At 51.4% G+C, this 18,350-nt stretch overlaps 5 protein-coding genes across 5 annotated transcripts; 3 read left to right on the top strand and 2 right to left on the bottom strand.

Annotated features, from left to right (window-relative positions):
• Positions 1 to 2,101: 2,101 nt before the first annotated feature.
• PG985_007003 (uncharacterized protein) lies at positions 2,102 to 3,795 on the top strand (the record flags this gene model as incomplete). The annotated part of the gene is made up of 2 exons (XM_066826772.1): positions 2,102 to 2,512; positions 2,593 to 3,795. 2 exons carry the CDS (start codon positions 2,102 to 2,104, stop codon positions 3,793 to 3,795), a joined length of 1,614 nt encoding a protein of 537 aa, XP_066684447.1.
• A 325-nt stretch (positions 3,796 to 4,120) lies between these two features.
• PG985_007004 (peroxin-6) lies at positions 4,121 to 8,561 on the bottom strand (the record flags this gene model as incomplete). Its single annotated transcript, XM_066826773.1, has 3 exons — positions 4,121 to 4,853; positions 5,628 to 8,322; positions 8,402 to 8,561. 3 exons carry the CDS (start codon positions 8,559 to 8,561, stop codon positions 4,121 to 4,123), a joined length of 3,588 nt encoding a protein of 1,195 aa, XP_066684448.1.
• Positions 8,562 to 11,012: 2,451 nt separating this feature from the next.
• PG985_007005 (uncharacterized protein) lies at positions 11,013 to 13,256 on the top strand (the record flags this gene model as incomplete). The annotated part of the gene is made up of 1 exon (XM_066826774.1): positions 11,013 to 13,256. The coding sequence occupies one exon, from the start codon at positions 11,013 to 11,015 to the stop codon at positions 13,254 to 13,256; it is 2,244 nt and encodes a 747-aa protein (XP_066684449.1).
• Positions 13,257 to 14,554: 1,298 nt separating this feature from the next.
• PG985_007006 (acetyl-CoA synthetase-like protein) lies at positions 14,555 to 16,478 on the top strand (the record flags this gene model as incomplete). The annotated part of the gene is made up of 4 exons (XM_066826775.1): positions 14,555 to 14,654; positions 14,702 to 15,360; positions 15,415 to 15,834; positions 15,897 to 16,478. 4 exons carry the CDS (start codon positions 14,555 to 14,557, stop codon positions 16,476 to 16,478), a joined length of 1,761 nt encoding a protein of 586 aa, XP_066684450.1.
• Positions 16,479 to 16,799: 321 nt separating this feature from the next.
• On the bottom strand, positions 16,800 to 17,798 carry PG985_007007 (f1f0 atp synthase assembly protein; the record flags this gene model as incomplete). Its single annotated transcript, XM_066826776.1, has 1 exon — positions 16,800 to 17,798. One exon carries the CDS (start codon positions 17,796 to 17,798, stop codon positions 16,800 to 16,802), a length of 999 nt encoding a protein of 332 aa, XP_066684451.1.
• Between the last annotated feature and the right edge of the window lie 552 nt (positions 17,799 to 18,350).

Genomic DNA, 18,350 nt, shown 5'->3' on the forward strand with positions numbered 1-18,350 from the left:
ATATTAATATAAAAATAATAATTAATAGGTAACGGTAATATAATAATATAATAATATTATAATAATATAATAAGGATTTAAATTAATATTATACGATTTATTATTATTATATTAAGTTAATTAATATTATTTATTAAAATAATAATTATATTTAAATAAATAAATATATTTATATATTATTAATTAATAAAAGAAATAATATATTTTTTAATATAATTATAATTATTTATTTAAAATTTTTTTTAATATATATTATATATAATTAATATAAATAATATAAAATAAATAAATAATAATATAAATTAATAATAATTTTATATTAAAATAAATAGATATTTTAAATAATAAAGTTAAAAAAAATTAAACCTTTAACGATAATAAATAATAAATATTAAACCCCTTTTTTATTATAACTTTTAATTATAGCTATTTATTATCCTTTATAATATAAGATTTAAAGTAAACCTAGGGTTTATAATAATATTATATTTAATTATTAAAAAAGGAATTATTATACTCGTTTATATTATATAAGTTTAAAATTTATTAAAAATTATTTATATTAAATAATAAAATTTTTAAAATTAATATATATAAATATCGGTTTTATATAAATTTTTAAAAAAAACTTTTAAAAATAAATATAAATTTTTATAATAAACGTTTTTTAAAACCTATAATTTATCTTTCTTTTTTATTATATATATATATATATATATTATTATTTTTAATCCTTTATATATTATTAAATATATATATAATTATTAAATCTTAATATTTATTTATATATATTATAATAAATATTAATATTAATAACGATATTATATTATATATATTTATAAAAAACGTTTTTAATAATTTTAAAAAAATTATTTTATTAATTATATATTATAATATTTTAAAGTTAAAATATTTTATTAAATTTATTAATTTATTAAAATTAAAATATTTTAATATTATTAAAGTTATTAATAATATAATATTTTAAAAATTAAAATAAAAAATAATTTTATATTTATATTCCTTTTTTATTATTTAATAAAAGATAAAAGTAAAAAAAGAAATCGGGAGAAATAATAATCGATTCTTTCGTAATTTCGATAACGGATACCGCGTTTTTATAAGGTTAAAGAAAGGCTATATAAATATAAAAGAGGAGTTCGCGTTAATCTTTAATCGTTATTTAAAGATTCGTTATAATAAAATAATAAGATAAATAATATCGAAATATTAATAAATAGGAAATAAAAGAATTAAGATTAACGAATAGTTATTTAATAAATATATTATTATCGATTTATTATTAATTAATTATTATATAATTAATTAACTTATATATTTATTTAATTTAATCTATTATATAAAAAATAATAGGTTTTATATAAATTTTCTTTTTAATATAAATAATAAATTAACGTCCTCCGTAGGATAAAATTATAGTTATTATTTTACCGATTTAATATAATAAGGTACATACGTAATCCCGTTAGATTTTAAGCATAGTCTCTAACATGCTTTTGAAATGGGGGGTGGCGCGCTATGGTAGCTGCAGAGACAAAGAGGATACCTGCATGGACTATTGAGCAGAGGCAGTGCAGCCACCAGCAGCAGCACCAGCAGTATTAGTAGGTCCCGAGGTCCCATGCCAATTCGAGAGACCTTCGAATTCCCAGCTGCTGGAGCTCGAAATCTCGTACATCGAATGAGGATCATCTGACGAGATTAGCCAATTCCACAATACGGCGATAGTCTCCCGGCGGGTGGTAATTCAGTTGTGTCAGTTTAGCGCACCCAAGGGCAGGCAAGCTCGGGTTGGGGAGCTGCTGCTGCGCTGCTGCACTTTGAAACACCCCTGCCACATTTGGATTGGACCCTTTGTCTGAACCACTGCCCCTGCCTTGCTGTCCGTCCACCTGGCCAAAGTCGAGAGAGAGAGAGAGCGCGCAACAAACTGCCGCGACAACCTCTCCTTCTTTCCCCGTCATTCTTTTCAATTCCTGCCTCTATTTACAGTCCCTGAATCCTAACATTCGCATCTTTATCAACCTTGTAGTTTTTCTTTCCTTTCTTTCACATTACCAGCCCAGGACGAGCAGCAAACATGGCCGAAGCAGCTGCCCCCGAAGCCGCTCCTCAAGTTGACGCTGCGCCTCAAGTAGACGTTGCGCCCAAGGAAGACGTTGCGCCCAAAGAAGATGCTGCACCCAAAGAGGATGCCGCGCCCAAAGAGGGTGCTGCGCCCAAAAAGACCAAAAAAACAGTCGCCAAGCAATCGTACTCGACCGACCCGGCTCTGTACATCTACACCTCGCTCACGGCCGGCTCGAGCCATATCGTTACGGCCACCTCGCGCCTCGAGACCATCCTGCGTGCCAACCGCGTGCCCTTCAAGGCCCTCGACATGGCCACCGACGAGAAGGCGCGCATGCTCTGGGGCCGCCGCGCCGGCAAGGATGCAAACGGCCGCGTGCGCAAGCTGCCCGGTCTGGTGCAGATGGGCATGATTCTAGGGGTATGAAAAAGCTCTACCCCCTTAAAAAACAACGAAATTGAAGACTCGTGAGCTGACAGAAACTTGCTTCAAACCTACAGGACCTAGTCGAGATCGAAGAGTGGAACGAGTACGGCGAGCTCAAGCAGCACGTCAAGATCTACTACGACGAGTTCACGATACCCGCCAAGGGCGCCGAGCCGCCACCGAACCCGCTGAGGAAGAAGGCGCCCCAGACGACTCAGACGGTGTCAGGACCCGCCGCCGCCGCAGCAGCAGCAGGTGCCGCCGCCGCCGCCTCGGCAGCAGGACAGAAGGCAGCCCCCGCGGCCCCCGCGGCGCCTCCCATGCCCGAGAAGAAGTTAGCAGCAGCCACCGCCAAGAAGGCCGACGCCAAGAAGCCTGCTGGCTCCGCCGAGCTGCCCGTCCGCAGCATCGCCGAGGAGGCGGCCTCAAAGGCGAAACAGGTGCGCCTGGATGCCTTGCGGGCCAAGGTCCACGGAGCCAAAAAGGAGGGAACTAGCAGCGGCGGTGGCGACGATGCGAGCAAGAAGGAGGAGGGAGAGGAGGAAAAGACAGCCACAGACAAGAAGGATAAGCCGGCAACCAAGACGACGACGACCAAGACGGCAACAACCAAGACGGCAACGACCAAGACAGCCACAACCAAGACGGCGACGACCAAAACGCCCACGACCAAGACGTCCATGACCAAGACGGCGACGACCAAGACGCCCACAACCAAAACGTCGACGTCGACGTTGAAACCAGCGACGTCGAAGTCAGTGACACCCAAGACGTCGGCGACCAAACTGGCTACGACTAAGCCGGCGGCAACTAAGACGCCCACGACTAAGATGCCCACGACTAAGACGGCCACCACCAAGACGGCCGCCACCAAGACGCCTACGAAAAGGACGGTGACGGCAACGACGACGACAAAGCCGAAGGAGGGCAGCGCAAAGGAAGCGGCAAAGGCAGCCGCAAAGGCAGCACCTACGACGAGCCTGCAGCCACCGACTACGGGAACGTCGAAGGCGCCCAGTGGCAACGACGAGAACGCCGCCCCAGGGCAGGTGCTCCAGAGCCCTACGAGCGGGACGTCGAAGACTGGCGAAGAACCGGCCAGCATTGCCGAAAATCTCGCCTCGCCAGCCGAGAAGGCCGAATCCAAACCCACTTCCGAGTCCTCCGAGGAGACGTCAGGGTCGGGTGAGGAGGAGGAAGAGTCGGAAGAAGAGTCAGAGGAGGACAAGAAGGAGGCGGAAGAGAAGAACGACAAGTCAATAGATGAGGCTAAATAATAAGGGATTCTCGGATAACGGACATGGCAAAGGGAAATCACGGGTTCTAGGCCTTGATTTGGGGGATAACTACTATAGGGAGACGACAATGTTTGTCGCAGGTTCAGGTTGATAGGTAGGGTTGTATTTGTAGAATTTGCAAGCCCCCTGCTCAAGAAGCAGTCGCGGCATCAATTGAATTGAAATACCCATCTCATCATCATCATCATCAATGTTTCTCGTCGCTAATATGCTAAGGTCTCTCTTTCTGATCTACATTACGTTTGCAAGTACAACCCCATGGAACATCTCCTTGCAGAAATAGGTACTGTATATAGTATACGACTTAGTACAAGCCATCGTCATCGCTGGCTGTCCCCTCCTGGAATTTGGCGACAGCCTTGCCCTTTCCCTTGGATCTATTGGATCGGGTAGACTTGTTGGACCTGTTGGATCTGTTGGACCGTTTAGATCTGATGGAGGAGTTGCTCTTGATCACTCCGCCTGCGCCTCCACCTCCGACTCCGTTGGTCCCACTGTTATAACTCTCGTAACCATCCTCGTCTTCTTCGTCGCCTGCGCCCGCAACCGCCTTACCTTTGCCCTTGCCCTTGATACTACTGCTACCGCTGCCGCTGGACCTGGGCCGCAGCGGGAAGTGCTGCTCGCCCGCCTGTGCGGCTGCCGGGGTAGCCAAGTCATCCTGAGCCTGCTGCTGCTGCTGTTGTTTATCGCGGGCGCCTTCAAACGTGGCCCGCACCCGCTCGTAGTGCTGCAGCTCGCCGGCGCTGACACTGGGGATGAGCTCGCGGTCGGCGTCGAGGAAGTCCTGCTCCGAGACCATGACGGCGATGTCCTCGGGCGTGGCGTGGTGGTCGAAGTAGTTAGCCGTCGAGATGGGGTGCTTGGTGGCCGGGTCCGCGTTGATGGCGCGGATCTTGGCGTCGACGGCCGTGGCCTGGCGCGTTACCGCCTTGAGCATGGCGTCGCTGCAGAGCGCGTAGAAGTCGGCGCCAGTGTAGGTGAAGGGCAGCTTTTCCGCGACGGCGGCGAGAGAGACGGACGGGTGCAGCGTGAACCTAGTTGTTGCGTTGTCATGTTAGCGGGATACATCGAAGGATGGGGATGAATGAATGGTCACCGACTTTCTCGTGAGCGCTTCCATGATCGTGAGCTGCTTGTCGTGAGTATCGGAAACGCCCAGATAGAGCATCTTGTCAAACCGCCCAGGGCGCAGTAGGGCTTGGTCGAGCAGATCGGGCCGGTTGGTTGCTCCAATGACGAAGACGCCGCCTCCGCCGTCATCGCCGCCCGACATGCCATCTAGCTCGGCGAGAAGCTGAGACACAATTCTGTCCATAACTCCACCGCTGTCACCTTGATTGCCTCGCTTGGGCGCGACGGAGTCAAGTTCGTCAAAGAACACCACGCACGGGCGGGCATCCCGGGCACGCTGGAATACGCGGCGCACATTTGCCTCGGACTCTCCAATGTACATATTTAGCAGCTCCGGGCCTTTGACACTGAAGAAGTTCAAGCTGTACTCGGTAGCGATGGCCTTGGCGAGCAGAGTCTTGCCCGTGCCAGGAGGTCCGTAGAATAGAATGCCGGATCGTTTCTTCATTCCCTTGGCGAAGAGTTCGGGTCGCTCCAAGGGCAACTGGATCGTCTCCTGGACGGCATCCTTGACATTGCTGAGACCACCGACATCGTCCCACGTAACATTGGGGATCTTGGGCGCCCCTATCGCGTCGGCAAAGTTCTTGCGCGCTGCATCTACCGCAATGTCGAAATCGGCTTTGGTCAGGCATCGTGCAGATGACCCACCTGCTACCTGTATATCCCGGACTGACAAAGCGTGCTCACCCTTATGGGCACGTTTAGATAAAGCCTCAAGCCGGGCTTCGCGGGCAACAAGAGCCCGTCCAACTACATCAACCAAATCACCGGCGACCAATGCAGCTGTCTTGATAGCAACGCCGCCAAGGTCAAATTCGGGTGCCAACGGCGTGCCCTGGCTGTCGATGATGCTTTGCAGGATACCTTCACGCTCACCTTCATCAGGGGCACCCATCTCCATTTCATGAGTAAAGAGACCTCGAACACCATCCGGGACCTTGTCAACATCCGTGGTGGTTGCAATAAGGACTCGAGCTTCAGAGAGGACTTCCTTCATTGCTGTCACCATGCGGTCAGCAGTGAGTGCTTCAAGATGACGGATGAGCAAAGCACAGTTTGCTGGCCCACAACTCATGGCACGATCAGCTCGCGCTTTTAGGAAGCCTTCCGTTTTTACATCGCCTCCGCCACTGCCCCCCTCATTGAGAATGTCGTATGCATCAATGCAGAATGTATGCAGCCCAATATCCGAACAAGCCTCCGTTGCCAGAGTTGCTTTCCCAATATTCCGCTGCGTCGACACGAGCAGGACTGCAATAGGGGGCATCTTAAGGTGAATTGCCCGCTTACTTGTCGCAGCTGCTATAAGCTCACGCAACCTTCTCCTGAGAGGAGGCACGGGGCGCCTCGCCTGTTCTGGTAGTGTCAAAGCGGTGAGGCTTGTCGTGGATTTGGGGGCTTCCTCCAAGCCAAGATAATGTCGCCAACTGCTTTCTTTTGTGCCTGGAATAGAGCTGGTGACAGCGCCAGATTGGGCAATCTGGGTTGTCGACGTGTCGATACAGGCAAGACCGCCCCAAAGGTCCTCTTCGTCTTCCTCCTCGCCATTCTCCGGCTTTTGCCGCGCTATATGACCGACTCGAAGCCACGCCACGCCATCGGGTTTTGAGCCAGACGATCCAGATTTGCCTGATGCTGTCAGGGTGAGCAGATCATCGACGCTTGTAGCATCGCTGATCCCTGGTGCATCCTGTAGAGTGCGCCCCAGTTGAGTATCTACGGGAATAGCCACAAGGTCACCCGTTTTAACCACCCTTGTGCGACGCGCAAAGTGATCTTTCAGGCCACATAGGATAACCGATTGCAAGGCCCGCTCAGATGACAGCGGAGTGCGTATTTGCTGGAGCGTCACTTCTCGGGCATAAGGTGGGCGTGATGAGCCAGTGATCTTCGCTTGACCCGGTCTCGGAGGATATGCCCGCCGCTTAAGAGGTGATAATCTTACGTAGGGTGTGCTATCCAGGTTTGCCACCAATATAGGCGAAAGATAAGCGCCAGGACTGGCAGGCTGTTGTACCTGCGAATCAAAGAAGGAAAGCCTCCGACCACCATTTTGGAGTTTCGAAGTAGGCATTCTTGTCATGGGCCGGCGTACGTAGCCCTCTGGAAGGCCATAGATCTTGGCTGGCCGCCACGTCTGCTCTGCCGAATCATTGTGCACTAGGCTTCCAAGCCCAAAAAGACCAAGTCCGTTTGCTGGAGGCTCCTCTGACGCCTCAACACGGACCCAGTCGCCAGAGAAGCAACCGATCCTCGTGAGAGACGTGATGTCCACGTATACACGGGCTTCCTCATCGTCGTCACTAGTTGGTTTTGGATGAAGCAGATCCGGAGGAACTTCCGTGACAAGGCCATGCGTCTTAAAGAGACGACCCTTTGGGCGGTCTGGGCGTGCTGTAGTTGCAGTAAAGCTAGAGAATACCGACCCAGGTGTACTGATGCCGTTCGTCTTTCTTCCGCGGCCTATCGTCATAGGGGTTCCTGGTTGCATGGTCGACACGCCGCTAGTGGCCGTGGCGGGCAGCGAGGGCGCTTGCAATGATATGATCTCGTCCATCGAGTCATCTGACAAGTCGTCTTCATTCTCGGCCTCAGATGCCTCGGTTTCGGTTTCTGTAACAGAGTCTGCTGCTGTGGTGGCGCCGTTCCTCTCGCGATCTTCGGCCGCCGAGTAAAATTGATCGGTGGCAGTGTCATCTCCATCATCCTGCGTCGTTCCATTGAGAGCCCGCGAGGAAGTTGAAGAGTCTCGGTCTTGTTTGGAGGTATGGCCGCGGGTCAAGATGATTCGGGTGTCCGGGCCCAAAATGCCTTGGGCGACTGGCTCGCATAGAGTGACCTTCCCTGGCGTCGAGGGGACATGGGTAACAGGATGGGGCGGCAGTGGCAGAGGGAATAAGTCGCCGTTGTGGACAAGTCTCAGCGTACTGAGTCCCGCGCGGAGTGCGGTTGCGAGATGCTCCCCTGGCTTATCTGGTGCCGACTCTCTTCTTCCTCTTGCAGCAGGGTGTTCCCTGAAAAAGGTACCCTCTCCATTCTCCAAGCGCCTGGCCAAGTCACCCTCAAGGCTGACAAACACGGCATCTAGCTCCAAAGGAATCACATCCAGAACCAGCACCTCAATGCCATGTCGACTATGGCTGGACAGTTTCGACGGGGCGACCTGCTGGAGGGTGGTGGCGAAGTTTTGTAGAGCAAGAGAAGAAGGAGAGAACTGGATTGTAGAATGCGCCAGCACGGTAGACTTCAGGACGGGTACGATGGTCCAATTCGTTTCCGAAGGGGTTGCGTTCGGTGACCACGGTGCGAGGGCTACGTGATATATCTCGGGGACGGTCGGACTTGGGATCGGCTCGCTATCTTGCTCTACTTGACGGACACCAGATTAGAATTGTTCCGCTGCAAGTGACACCTACTGGGACTCGTCCGCATCATGATGTTTACTGACCCTGAAGCAAATGGGGGAATAAGTCGGCAAAGAGATCGTCCGACACTATGCCAATGTCGCCCTTGACCTGCTCGTCAAGAACCAGCCTCGCAGTAATAGGGGACTTGTCCTTTCTCCTTCTCCTGCATCGCCTTTTGGGCGTGAGATCGTCTGTGGTCATGACTGCCGAAACGCCTGCAGACGACAGACAACGCGGCCTCAGTATTCGCCAGGGTCAATCGGGGAGCCAGAAGTCATGGGAAAGATGACGACTAGGGCGGTCAAGAAAGTAGGAAGGGGAGAGTGCCGCAGTGCAAAGTTTGGAATAATTACGAGTGATGCATTAGTTCATTAGGTGAAGAGCGCTGTGGTGATGCGCGTAAGTATAACAGACCGACAGAGCGTGCTTCCGCGTTACTATCGCGACTACCTATATCCAACGGCTGGTCCATCAACCGCTCGGCATTCATTCCTCAGGTACCTAACTTTTGGCCGAGGCACTGGCACATGGAAGGGGAGCCGGGGCGGTGGCCTCTTAGTGGGGTCCCATCGGCTCAGCTCCAGGGAGGCGGTTGGCGGTCACCCACTGACTGCCAAACGGCTTTAGCCGTCCGCTGTGCGCTGTGCGCTGTGCGCTATGCGCTGTGGAAGCTGAGAGGTCTGTGCGACTGCGAACTCATCCATGGGTTTTCTCTGGGCGGGCTCCTACGGATAGAATCCCATCTTATCTTGCGCACGCTCTACACCGTCCTTTCCAACGGCCCGACGACACCTGAAGGCATCGTCGTCGAGGCTCCCTCCGGCCGTTTCTGCAGGCCCCAAGAGACAACGAAGCGCTGCATACCCCGACGTGTCGTGCCTTAGTCTTACGCTCTCCAGATGTCGAACCAGTGTGGTTCGTTGCAGTCTATCCATACACCGACCATGTCTTGCGATTGACTGCAATTGCGACCTGACGAAGGCCAAATTCAGCAAGCAGGGCAGAAACACCATCTTACGAGGATGAGCATTGGAGAGAAAACCATGTGCAATAACCATAGAACCTCCAACAAAACAGCCTGTTCCGGCTCGTGCCCCTCAAATAAAGTGCCCATTCCAGACCCTTGTCCAAGTCGATCATACTCCCGCGCGTGAGCCGCGACAAATCGAGTTGAATTCATAGAATTGAAATGTACAAAATAATAGAGTAATATAGTTTTATTATTGTTGGAAGATTTTAGATGTAATGAAATCATCGTATCTGTGTGTGACTCTGTATTTTCGAGTAGCACGAGCAGCGAGCCGGCTATGAATAGAGGGTATTGCTACGTGTTATGGATCGTGTTGAGAGAGCCCTTCTTCGAGTTGATCAGGCATGTACGTCTTCAATGTGATAGATAGCCTTGTAGCTTCTCTACACATTCTTTGCTCTCAGATGAAGAATTAGATATGTATCAGTGTTGTATGCTGCGTTCTCTTATGAGGCACTTTTTCATTTTGGCCGTTGAACCGGCGTGCCAGTTGCACATGCCAAAAAATTACCACCACCAGCGCCAGTTTTTGGATCCGTCGCAAGAGTGGACCAGGCCCCAGAGCTGCGCTGAGATGGATAGCAGTGGTCAGCAGCCAGCAATCCTAATGGCTACGACTAGCAGGCTGGCCCTCTCCCCCTCTATGGCTGCCAGACTTATTTGCACATTAATGCGTGGTTGTGGAAATCCAGGGGGAGTCGTGCTCCTATTTGATAGTTGGGAGTATGTCGGTGGGCATGGATACTTCTTTGCAAGAGGCTAGCAGAGAGATCGCAAACCCTGAACGTCGCAACACATATGGTTTATTCCAACTTCAAACATCGACTCTATGTATAGTAGTACGAAGCCGATGACTCTGTCTCTATCCGCCCGGCATGGATGAGGCCACCAGAAGTGCCGTGCCAGCAGCGGCCGTGACGTCAAGGGCTGGCGCAAAACGCTTTCTCGAGGCGCTTCTTGGCATGGATCCTGCTTTTTGTCCTGCTTTTTGGTCCACTGAAACTTCCAGCTCGTCGCCCGTCGCAGATTTAAGATTGTCTCTCATCTGCCCAATCCGATCTAATGGAACGCTGCTCCTTTTTCTCCTTTTCAGGCTAGACTAGCTGGCCGTTTGCTTGTGAAGTATGTAACCTGCTGCTCTGCCGGGACCTGAGGAACAACAAACATGAACCCTTTCACTCCTGTTGTTTGATTTTATTTGGGAGTATTATGAGGGAGGTGCACACGTCCCGGGCCAAGTCCAAGTCCAAGTCCATCTCATGATCGCATAAAACCCAGAACACTTGTATCCTTGGTTTTTTCTTCTTTGGTGCCAACGCCTGACTATCGGGCTATGAACCCCCACGAGTCAAGGGGTCAATATAAAGCGGTCTGAAGGCCTGGACTCTGGACCCTACGCAAAAGTCGTCCCATTCTCTTAAGATTATCTGTTTCCTACCTTAAACCATCTGGAATAAGGTTCCCGATCCCGCACCTGCCGTCGATCGCCTTGACGCACCATTTGTTTATATATACATTTCCCCCCCGTCCCACCGCCCTGCCGTGCCAATCGACCGAGACAACGTTATAGACTGCATAATACCTAGACTGTACGGGACATCAGCGGAAGCGGGCGGCCCGCCATGAAATCGTCCGCTGAGAACATTCAAGCCGGCGGCTCCCAGCCGACAGGGGCGGACCATACCCAGGCTGCTGTTCAGTTTACCAACCAAGCCGAGAAGCTGTCGCTTCAGCCGCACAACGCAGAACACCCGGAAAATATTGCTGTAAATGCCGACTTCGTCACACCCCAAGATGCCGTGGTTGTTACAGCCGACGGAAATCGACTCCCTGGACCGCCGCTTCCCGAGGCCTTCAAGCTAAACCAACTCAAGGACAAATTGGATAGCAACCATTCCGACGATGCAGTCGATCCCATAGGCGAAGCCGCCCGCCAAGGGTCAACCCAGTCCAAAGACAGCACTGGCCCGAACGAGGTTGAGGTGAAGGCACAGGTCAACAGCGCAGCTGTACAAAAGTCGGGCGACGATGCTCTCGGGAGGTCTATGCCTCCATCGCATACGAATCCGTTGTTCCCACCTTTACCACTATACGGACCGTCTTCGGTATTCCGCGGAATGCAATGCATGACCTTCCGAGTTTCATCGTTTTTCCTCAGCACAGGCTTTCTCGGGGTGGTCGTGCTCGGGGCTCTGTTTACCAGTATCCCTCCATTGTTCTACAACACTTGGATGCGATTGACGCTACGAAACCCCGATGCGGACCGACCATTTTACGAAGAAGAAATACGAAGACAGAAGGCGCGGCAAGAGATGGACCGGGCCTGGAAGCGCAGAAAGACGCAAGATAAGATCAGCCCCGACAAAGAAGCGCCGGTAGCAAACGATGGTTTTATCCCTACCGAAGGCGGGCCTGACCCTATCATCTGCGATGTTGGTTATTATGCGCGACGAGTCGGTCTGGACATGGAAGAGTTCCAGGTTCAGACCGAGGACGGCTTCATCATAGACCTTTGGCACATTTACGATCCAAAAGAGCACACCAAATTAGATGAAAAGGAGAGGACATTTCGTGGTCCCAACCTGTTTACCGGAGAGAGCAAGAAGAAGCCCGAGACCCCAGGGCAGAAGCACAAGTATCCTGTCCTTTTGCTGCACGGGCTCATGCAGAGCTCGGGCGCGTACTGTGTCAACGACGAGGACTCATTGGCTTTCTATCTTTGCAAGTCGGGCTACGACGTCTGGCTGGGAAACAACCGCTGTGGTTTTAAGCCCAAGCATGTTCTCCTGGAGTATGGTGACCCGCGCATGTGGTGTTGGAACATCCGCCAAATGGGAGTCTTTGACCTGGCAGCGTTGACCTCACGGGTGCTCTACGAGACCGGGTTCGAGAAGCTCGGTTTGATCTGCCACTCCCAGGGCACCACCCAGACATTTGTCGCACTCGCCAAGGAGCAGCGCCCAGAACTGGGAGAAAAAATCTCTGTTTTCTGCGCTCTGGCTCCGGCTACTCATGCTGGTCCGCTGATCGGAAAGGCATACTTCAAGTTCATGAGGATTATCTCGCCCGCCATGTTCCGCGTCGTATTCGGCATACATGCATTCATCCCCTTGATGATGACCATGCATGGGATGGTGCCTGCACGCATCTATGGCTGGCTGGGCTACAAGGTCTTTTCGTTCCTGTTTGACTGGGCCGACACCCGCTGGGATCGGGCCCTGAAGCACCGCATGTTCCAATTCGCCCCTGTGTACGTCAGTGCGGAATCGATGCGATGGTGGCTTGGGCGTGAGTGCTTCGCGAAGCACAAGTGCATCTTGTCGACGAAGGAGGACTTGCATGCCGAGGAGCGTGAAGATGCCGAGACGGATGGGCCACTAGCCCATCCCAACCAGGTGGAAGACTCGAACCTGTTCAAGAAGCTACGCGATCGCTTCAGGAACCGGTCTCCGTCGCAGTCGCACCCGCACGAGCACCACCACAAGCGCAAGCCCAAGGGCGCAACGGCGTGGTATAACGAACAGGCCCCGCCGATGGCTCTGTGGGTTGCCGGCAACGACGATCTTGTCGATGGCACCAAGCTGATCAGTCGGTTCGAGCGCGGGCGTGAGCCATACGTGCAGATCGTTCACCAGAAAGTCATTGCCGAGTACGAGCATCTGGACGTCATCTGGGCGATGGACGCCGTCGACCAAGTCTTCTCCGAGGTACGCGAGGTGCTGTGGAAGACGTGCAATGTGCGGGAGCAATGTCGCGTGCCCAAGGGCTGCGAGACCGTGCCGGCATGGAGGCGTCGGGCCATCGAGCCTGCCGCGCTGGATGGAGATCAGTCGAGCAGCGACTCATCGTTTGAATTTACAAGATAAACAGGCAGGGAGGGAGTGGATGATGAATGGCTTCACGAGGTTATGAAGGCATTGGGTAGGAAACTGGCTGGTGCAAAATATATACCCTGGGTTTTTTGGCCTACCCACCGACACGCACAAACACATACATACTTACATATATACGTCAAGACGCTCACCTGGATACCTAGACAAGTTTGTACGTAATGATAATCAAGAACATGAATATTTGACGCCTTTGACCGGAACCGTTCCGCGATATAGATAATATGCATACACATTACCTAAGGCCTCGGCTTGTAATGGGGTGCGTCATGACTCGCGATCAAGGAGTGACTTGGCTCTGGGAATGTTCATTGGCTGTTGGGCTGCTTGGCTGCGATGGACCTGGGCCTCTTGCTACTATGTGTTAAGGATTACTGTAACAAGGTACATAGAGTGTGATCTCGCAACTCAAACCCAGATTCCCCATCTGGGGTAAATAAGAAATTAGATACCCCGGGCGGCTTTTAGCGGCTCTTGGCTTGCAATGACGTTTGGGGGTCTGTCTCACGCTTCCCCTGCCCGTTAGGAAAAAGAAAAGAATGCATCGGCCATTCCATCCCTTCTAGCTTCCACGTACCTATCAATATTAATTGACTCTAATGAGAGCATACATAGCATCCATCAATGTAGGTGCGCCGACGAGTTGTTGTTGTTGTTGACACACGCCGGTCTTGCTTGGCGTGAGACCGAGCTCGTACATAACCGAAGGAGCGAAGGAGTCGCCGAGATAGGACTTGGTCAGCTGCACTTCCGCAACTCAAACAACCTACTCGTTAACCCCGAACTACCTAACCTTGGGCGAGGCCCAACAGGTCAGGTCAGTACCACTAGTTGGACAATGCAATCTGCATATTGAAAGCAGATGGGCGCAATAAAAGCCAACACGTACTGTGCAACTTTGCCTCTTTGGGCAAGTAATCGGCCTGGAAGTATGTATACGCATACGTAGTCGCCAATCAGCCAGCACCACCGTAACTGCCGGGGGAAGCTTCACCTCTTTTTCTCATCCACTCCTGCCTAAGTGAGACTCCATTTGTCCCGAGGTCCTTCGGGCTGATCGTGTAAGAATATCCCAAGCTTCCCTTATTCTTATTCCTGTCTCTACCATTTCTTCCCATCTGTCAGACCCAAGCTACACATAGGTACGCTCCCGAGTTCTTCTGCCGGATATTACCTACTGTACATAAGAGATATATATTGGTTTTCCCCGAGGGACTTTCCAGGGATATAATTATTTAAGTGGTGATTTGGGCGACGCGCCTACGACGTTGACCATGGTATTCAAATCGAACCATGCCGATTTGGCAATACCCGAGGTCGATATCTGGACACTTCTCTTTGAGAGAAAAGAGAAGGAATGGACCGACGATAAAGGTGATAACACCACGCAGTGACCATACCCCGCTGCTAGCCGAGCTCAGCTAACATCATCAACATCAAAGAACTCTTCATCGATGGCGAGACTGGGTCTGCCTACAACTTCACCCAGCTCAAAAGCACTGCCTTAGATTTTGGCAAGGGCCTCAAGTCGCAATGGAACTGGAAGAAGGGCGACGTGCTCGGCATATTTTCGCCTAACAGCATCGACTATGCCCCCGTGGTGTTTGGCACCCTCTGGGCCGGCGGCGTCTGCTCAACAGCCAATCCCACCTATACCGCCAAGGAACTGGCATTCCAGATGAAGGACTCCAACGTAAAGGGCATCGTCACACAGCAGGCCATGCTCCCGACGGCGCTGAAGGCTGCTAAGGAGATTGGAATCCCCGAGGACCGCATCATCCTGATAGGCCACGATAGGGACCCCAGCGGCAAAATCCACCACTTCACCCAGCTGAAAAGCACCAGCTTGCTGAACCTATCCTACCAGACTCGCGTTGATCCCAAGAAGGACCTTGCTTTCCTGGTCTACAGCTCTGGCACAACAGGCCTGCCGAAGGGTGTCATGCTCTCGCACACAAACATCGTGGCCAACGTGCTTCAGTTCTCTTCGGCCGAGAAGCGGAGTGGGTTGCACTGCATGGGCGGCCAGGATGGGAAAGGAGATAAGCAGCTGGCCGTTCTGCCATTCTACCATGTCTATGTGGGTACATGAACTACCCGGACACTATGTTACAGGGAGCTAAGACAACTACAGGGTCTGACGTGTATTCTACACGCCACCGTTTGGGATGGCTATCAGGCCATTGCCTTGCCAAAATTCGAACTTGAGAAGGCCTGCAAATTGATACAGGACTACCAGGTCACGTTTGCTTATGTTCCGCCGCCCATCATCTTGGGCTTTGCAAAGCATCCCATCGTCGACAAGTATGATCTGTCCAGCCTCAAATGGCTCAACTCCGGGGCAGCGCCACTGACGGCGGAGCTGGTGGATGCTGTTTGGGAACGCCTGACGGTCCCCACGAAGCAGGGCTACGGTCTATCAGAGACGGCGCCTGTTACCCATATGCAGTCTGTCCTGGAGTGGGCTAAGTTCAAGGGCTCGGTTGGTCCATTGATGGCCAATATGGAAGCGAAAATAGTCGATCTTGACGGGAAGGAGCTGTCAGTTGGTCAAGTAAGTTTAAGATCCGTTACACCGCTCGAGCAGATTGGGATTCTGACCGCAGTATCATGTAGGACGGCGAGATTTGGGTGAATGGGCCGAATGTCTTCCAAGGGTACCTGAACAGACCTGAACTAGCCAAAGAAACGTTCAGCGAGTGTGGCTTCTTCAAGACTGGCGACATTGGCCATTCTGATGTGAAGGGGAACTTTTACATCACTGATCGATTGAAAGAGTTGATCAAGTACAGTAAGTCCAGATCTGATCCGACTATCTCAGCATTTCAACAATACAACGTGGCTAACCCATTTATTCTTTCTACAGAGGGCTTTCAGGTGGCTCCAGCAGAGCTGGAAGGCCTTCTCCTTGGACACAGCGAAATCGCCGACGCCTGCGTTATCCCTGCTTTTGACAAGGAGCGATCTGAAGAGGTCCCGCGTGCTTACATTGTTATGAAAACGGGAGTGCCGCAGACTGACGAGAAGGCCAAGGAGCTGATTGATTGGGTCGCTAGTAAGGTAGCGCCGCACAAACAGCTCCGTGGCGGGATTAGGTTCATCGAGGAGGTGCCCAAAAACCCGAGCGGGAAGATTCTGCGGAGAGTGCTTAAGGAGCAGGCGAAGAAGGAGGATCGAGCGGAAGGACCCAAGCTGTAAGGAGAAGACATGCAGCGGATACCCGCTCTAGCGTGCGCAATTGGTTTATTACGCTGTTGTTATACAGTCTATCTCTTGGGAGATTGTAGCTATATAGTTCCAGTAAAGGAGTCCTCATGTTGCACCCCCACCAGCATTTGTTTTACATCTATATACAATCAGCTCGGTAGCCGATACTTGGTGTGTGGGTGAGTTGCAAAGCAACCCCTTTTAACCACGCTTAATTTACCAACGTCCGTACATGTGGGAATGTGAGAACGGAAGTGATACCGAAACTGTAAAATGTTCTCAATGTACGGCCAAGGCCACGCCGCTGTGGCATTATCCCAACTTCTCGGACTCCTCCAGTAGCTTCTCGACGCTGAAGTCCCCGTCGCCGCGCGAGAAGGCCTCGAGCAGCTTGCGCTTCTCGCCGTTGCCGTGCAGGGCCTCGACGCCGTAGTACTTCTGCAGGAGTATGACGAGCCACTGGGCGTCGGCGACGGTGGCGCCGCGGCCCTCGACGACGTGGCCGGCCATGAGGACGGCGCCCTGGTCGCGGGCCAGGTCGGCGTCCCAGTAGTGCGTCACGGACGTGTGCGGCTGCGCCCACTCGCCGCGCGCCTTGTACTCGGCCAGCTGCGTGAAGAGCACCGTGGCCGTCTGCGAGGGCGCGTCGAACACCCACTGCAGGAAGTGCATCTCGGCGCCCACCTCGGCGCCCCGCGGCACCGGCAGCACGAAGTTGGGGTAACGCCGCGCCGCGTGCTCGAGGGCCCGGTACGTCGGCGAGGGCAGCACGGCGCAGAGCGAGGTCGGCTGCGAGGCGTGGCGGAGGCGCCAGATGGCGGTGAGTTCTTTCAGGGGGAGGGCGCGGGCTTTTTCGAGGTCGAGGATGTCGGAGAGGGATTTCATGGCGGCGCCGCCGGACGACGACGACGAGGATTTCGGACTAGGCGGCGGCGTCGACGGCGGGGTTGTGCCGTTGTTGTCGGTCTGTGTTTGTTGTGTTTGTTGCGAGGGCGCTTCTTCGTCGGCGAGCAGGGCGTCGAGGCCCGGTATCGAGACGCCGTCCTTCTTGCGCACCTCGTAGATCTTGTCGGCGTAGGCGGCCTTGAGCTCCTCGACGTTCTGCAGCCCCTCCTCCTTGGCCTTGCGGTCCAGCTTCTCTTTGTACTTCTCGGTCACGCTGCGCGAGACCTGCGATGTGGCCAAGAACCGCGCGTCCTGGAATCGCACGTCCTGGACTTGCGCCCACCGCCGCTGCTGGTACGCAGGGCGCACCGTCCGCAGCTGGCGGCCGAGGAGGTTGCGCAGCATCGGGACGCGGAGTGTGGCCATGGTTTTGAATTCGGGAGAAAGGGGAATTGGTGGCCCTGGCGAGGGAGAACTAGCCCGGGTCTTGGGCAATATACCAAATCGCGTCGACAGGGAATCAGACAGAGGTTAAGAGGATGCCGTGTGGGCGTGTGGACGGGCGTAAGTATGAATCAGTTATAGAAATGGAGGGCCCGTTCTTCCATTTCAGGCTATCGGGTGCCAAGATCTCGAAATGACGGAATTAGCGGCGCTCTCTGCGGAAACCCACCACCTAGAGACAGCCAGACCTGTCAACCTCCGCACACAGGGTAATTGGTCCCAAATACCCATCAATGATGCATACCTATGGTATGGGGTACATCTCAAGGCTCTTGCTTCTACGTACATCTGGTATTCTTTATTAGATTTATGTCTAATGAACCCATCTCTTTCTATCTTGCCTTGCATTTCGTTTCATGGGACAAAGTATGAAGTGAGTAAGGTCGACAACGGGCACCATATGCATCAAGACAGAAGATGTAGTTGTGTATTTCATCAAGGTATGTGTATTTTGTTTTGTGTGAGCCTATCTAA

The sequence above is a fragment of the Apiospora marii genome (genome assembly GCF_038362585.1).
Source record: "Apiospora marii strain CBS 49790 chromosome Unknown utg000004l_segment0_segment1, whole genome shotgun sequence".
NCBI lineage: Eukaryota > Fungi > Ascomycota > Sordariomycetes > Amphisphaeriales > Apiosporaceae > Apiospora > Apiospora marii.